At 40.7% G+C, this 4,646-nt stretch overlaps 2 protein-coding genes across 2 annotated transcripts; one reads left to right on the top strand and one right to left on the bottom strand.

The window, feature by feature from the left end:
* Positions 1-5: 5 nt before the first annotated feature.
* Positions 6-908, top strand: LOC116379405 (olfactory receptor 2AT4-like; the record flags this gene model as incomplete). Its single annotated transcript, XM_031841362.1, has 1 exon — positions 6-908. A coding segment is annotated over one exon (903 nt), but the record flags the coding sequence as incomplete, so codon positions are not given.
* Positions 909-1,765: 857 nt separating this feature from the next.
* Positions 1,766-4,640, bottom strand: LOC116379406 (protocadherin Fat 4-like). The gene is made up of 3 exons (XM_031841364.1): positions 4,578-4,640; positions 4,228-4,486; positions 1,766-4,041 (listed from the first exon to the last, which is right to left on the bottom strand). The coding sequence occupies exons 1-3, from the start codon at positions 4,584-4,586 to the stop codon at positions 2,666-2,668; spliced, it is 1,644 nt and encodes a 547-aa protein (XP_031697224.1). The 5' UTR covers positions 4,587-4,640; the 3' UTR covers positions 1,766-2,665.
* Between the last annotated feature and the right edge of the window lie 6 nt (positions 4,641-4,646).

The raw sequence follows: 4,646 nt of genomic DNA, 5'->3' as shown, positions 1-4,646 counted from the left end.
CAAAATACTACGGACCTGTGTCAGCTCTGCTCTTTTTCTTCTATCTTGCTATTGCAATAGGAAATATTTTCATTTTAACATTTGTTGTCCAGGTGAAGTCCCTGCAAAAACCCACATATCTGGTCTTTTGTCACCTGGCACTGAATGACTTAACATTTGGCACTTTGACTCTCCCGAAGATCATATCAAAATTCTGGTTTGGTGATAGCATCATTTCATTTTATGGGTGCTTTACACAGATGTTCTTTGTTCATTATTTAGGATCAGTAACTTCTTTCATCTTGTTGGTAATGGCTCTCGATCGCTTTGTTGCAATATGTATTCCACTGCATTATCCTGTCCTAATCTCAAACAACAACATATCTGTGCTCTGTGGGTTTGCTTGGTTCATCCCTCTGCCTTTGATGTTGACCACTGTAATCTATGCCCTCACTTTACCTTTCTGTAAATCAAATGTCATTGCTCAGTGCTACTGCGACCACATTTCTATAACGAGCCAGGCATGTGGTGAGAATGTTGAAATTGTACAGGTCACTGCTCTCTGTATGGCCATGTTTTGTCTCTTGCTTCCTCTTGCATTCATCTTGTTTTCTTACATCTCTATCTTTGTGGTTATTTTGAAAATGTCCAATGCTGCAGGCCGCAGGAGAACCTTATCAACTTGCACCCCACAACTTTTCATCACTTGCCTCTTTTACCTTCCCAGGTGTTTTGTTTATGTAGCCAATACTGTTGGATTTTCTTTCAGTTTAGATGTGCGTATTCTATTGATATTGTTGTACAGTCTTTTCCCTGCTGCTGTTAATCCCATCATATATTGTTTCAAGACTCAAGATATCAAGCAGACTTTGATAAAGAAAATGAAAACAACTAGGATTGGAATAGAGATAAAACTTTCATTCTTATAACAGAATGATACCTCAGTCATCCAGTCAAAATGTTTGGCTTCATTTGCAAGAAATGGCACAAATTAAACGTGATTATTTGTATTAAAGCTTGGCATGATGTGTAAATTCAGTTTTGTCTTTAATGTAAAGCCTGCAGTTCAGATGATCATGATATCTCAATGGAAATATCAGATGTAATTGCTTTACAAAAACTGCACTGTACACATATAAGGGATGTAATGAGCTAATAGAAAGAAATAATACAGTACATTTCCTGCAGTCTGAGGACTTTAGATACCACAGATAAAGTCTTGTACTTACACACAAGGGTTTATTTTCCATTCATTTTGGGGATTTCATTTACTGAGCACTACACTAGCCACTAGAATTATGTAGTCTTCACCAACAGCAGTGCTACTCTCCAGCAAAAATACCAAGTACATTGCATTTTGCCATTGTCAAAAGCCTGAAAACTTGGCCAACCTCCACCAGTAACGGACTGTTCAGTAACAGGTGTGTGTTTACTGTAGGGGGGCTTTGGGTAAAGTCAGTGGTACTCCACACCTGATGGTAATCAGCCAATTATTACTTCTCAGGCTTTTTCAAGATGCCCGTGCTTACATGTTATAATAATAATTGATAAGTAACATGCATGAACGAGATTTAAATGGATTTAAATATGTTCACAAGCACTTAATTAAAGACTAGATTACAGAAATGGGCTACTACACCAGGGCCCAGGACTCTTAGTTGACCTGAAAGGTCCAGGTCCTGGCTCTTAGTACTGAATATAGCCACCAGATGGCGACAGACTTGGTCGCATCCATAGGAATGTGTGGATACCTCCAGCAGAGTAATTGGGGCCTCCTATTCTGCATTTACTGCCTGTACAGCATGGAGCTCCTGAGTCATATGAATCTTGAACAATATTCATTGTTTTTATAACTATTTAAATTTGTTAAATGATGTTAATTGTAACATGGCTATATGGGAATAAAATGTGTCTTGAAGTAAAACTCCCCGTAAACAGTTAACTTGTAAACAGCAATGGCCAAAACACTGAGATTGCCTCATAAATTGTATCATGAATGTTGTATTTGAGTGTATTTTCATCACATGTATAGACACAGTTGAAGTCAGAGGCAGAGAACACGTTCAGTTGCATGACTGTCCATATGTCTTTGAAATTTCAATTTTATACTAGGCAAGGATAAAAATCCTATTTTTTCCTTCATTGCTTCTCATGGTAATGGAATGGTAATATAGTTTAGTTTACTTACAATGGATTCAAATTCCTTAGCCCCTAACATTTTAAAGGAGAACAGGTATATAAGTCTAATGGTTAAGGAGCTATTCCTCATTAATTATTGTTCTGTTATTTTAGGCATTTTTTCCAAGGTATAGTACTAGAAGTTAGGAGGTTACGAAACAGAGAAGACGGGAACTGTTAGAGGCATATAAATAGTTTGTGTGGGATTTACATTAAACGTGGTTGTCTTGAGATGGGTTTTAAACATTTAACCATCATTACCAGATAAATCTTCCAGCTGCTCTGAAGATATACAAATAACCATGAAAACATGAAAAGATCAAGAGGTTTGGTTTATGTGAAACATCTCTCACTGCCTGGTCAAAGTGTAAACTAAAACATATGATTTACATTTCATTAATTAACATTTTTAATCAAATTTGGTGTATCAAATCATTTCAATAAAGTAACAGACTGCCTAAATATTTACCATTATTCCACCTGACTCATTCACGACACCAAATGGCCATCAGATAGTCTCCTCTATGTCACTGTGAATATCATTGCTGTGACAGGGCTCAGTGGGTAGACATGCAAGTTCCTCAAATATAGGAGCATAGCTGCTGAAAGGTAGTTGCATATTTAAAATACTTTCCCATTGCTCAAACATACTGGATGAAGCACTCTGCGCTTCATGCAGACCTGCAGCAGAATGACAGGTGTGTCTGAAGCTGCACACTGACTGGGATGACTGGTCATGGATACATTTCCTGGCGCTGATGAGAGAAAACTGTCCACACTCAGACTCTGAGCAGGTGAATGTGCTGTCTGTTTCACTGTCAGACGAAGCACCGATCACCGTGGTGGACTTGGCAGGTTCAGGCCTCGGGGATGCTCGAGGTGACATTGTTTGCTCCCGAGGAGTGTTTAGTTTGCTAATTTCTTCAAAGGTGAGGCATTGTGCAGGTTCCAGGAACTCTGGTTGTTGGAACTTCTTTTTGTAACGAGGCGGTGTTTGCTGGGAGTGCTCTGCATCGATCTTAGTCAACAACTGCTTGTTTAGGAAAGCCACATCTTGAGGTTCCGTTGGACTTTTAGGCCTCTCACCACTGGAGTGTTCTTTTTTAAATCCTGCTAACAGCATCCTCAAATCTCCCCACCGTTTAGGATCAGCTTTCACACACTTTGTGTCGTACAGGTGGTGTGTCAGTGAGGCACTGTCTGAGTGAATCGCACTAGAGATGCTGCCGATTTCATAATACTCCAGCTCACTGTTTGGCACCGGCTGAACACTTGATAGACTGGCATCACCGCAAAACTCCACACCTAACCTCTGCTGATCAGCGCTCATTGTTTCGTGTTGTTTCTCTTTTTCTGCACACGCAGCATCAGCAAGAGTTCTGTTGTCATCACAGCGAAACGCTACATTGTCTGTCCCTTGCTCTGTTTTCTTTGGCGAGCTATCACTCTGACACTTTGCATTCTTACGCCTCACTCTGTAAAGGGCAACACACAATCCTATAATCACCAGGACGGAGATCAGAGGAAGAATCACAGCTGTGAGCCACAGAGGCACACTGCCCTGCATCTCAGAGCATTGATTACGGCTCTCTGTTGTAGAGATGCAGATATCACAGGCGTGGTCTGAAACGTTGTGTAAACAGACGCAGGACCTGTTCTGCCCGGCAGGTCCACACACACTCCACCGGTTTTGACAGTGTGCAGAGAGACAACGCCTCCTGGCTGTGTCCTGTTCAGAGCACGGCGAGGGGAGGCAGACACCCGGAGAGCTGCAGCTTGACTGGACAAGAGTCGAGCTCGGCCAGACGTCCATCATCACACTCTGTCCACTGACAGGCAGAGTGTAACCGTTCACATTGAAATACTGCACACAGCCAGTGAACCCTGCAATAAAAATAATGAAGTTGACAATTGTTCATTGTTACTCAAAAATGCTAAAAAAGACAACAACAAAACAAAAAGTGTCAGTTGATAATTTCATTTTAGTTCTATTCCCACACGAACATGTTTTGGCCTTTTTATGTGTGGTTCACATATTAACACTTCATGAAATGTTGGGTGTATATTTACCTAACTGTTGTAGGTTCGAATCAGCTGTCAGAGCTGCACCAAAAATAATCTTTTCCACACTAACAGGAGTGAGATCTATACTGCGGTTGGTGATGTTCAAGACGGATTCACTATCCAGAAGCAGAGATGTGTTCTGTCCATTGCTGAACAAGGAGAGGACATGCCAAAACCCGTCGGCCACGGGGGAGTCCACAATGAACTCTGACAGGTGGCCTGACAGTGTGTCTTTGGTAATGTACACAAGCTTTCTGTGTTTTATCTGAGGGAGACAGAAAAAAAACAAGCAATTTCACACTTCAAATGTAAATTCAAGATGAGTAAATATCTGTTTAATTGCAATGTATACCTACCTTCAGCATAGTGTATCCTGTCTGCCCAACAACAAATATTAACACTCCATTATCTTGGGTCTTAAACTT

This window comes from Anarrhichthys ocellatus, unplaced genomic scaffold (genome assembly GCF_004355925.1).
Source record: "Anarrhichthys ocellatus isolate YVR2014 unplaced genomic scaffold, GSC_Weel_1.0 scaffold4256, whole genome shotgun sequence".
NCBI classification, from domain to species: domain Eukaryota; kingdom Metazoa; phylum Chordata; class Actinopteri; order Perciformes; family Anarhichadidae; genus Anarrhichthys; species Anarrhichthys ocellatus.
The sequence above is the reverse complement of the archived record's forward strand: the minus strand, read 5'-3'. Positions and strand labels throughout refer to the sequence as shown.

Coding starts and splice junctions, on each gene's coding strand:
- LOC116379406 (XM_031841364.1), bottom strand. Junction 4,042..4,227: donor TTCGAACCTACAACAGTTAG/GTAAATATACAC, acceptor TTTTTATTGCAG/GGTTCACTGGCTGTGTGCAG.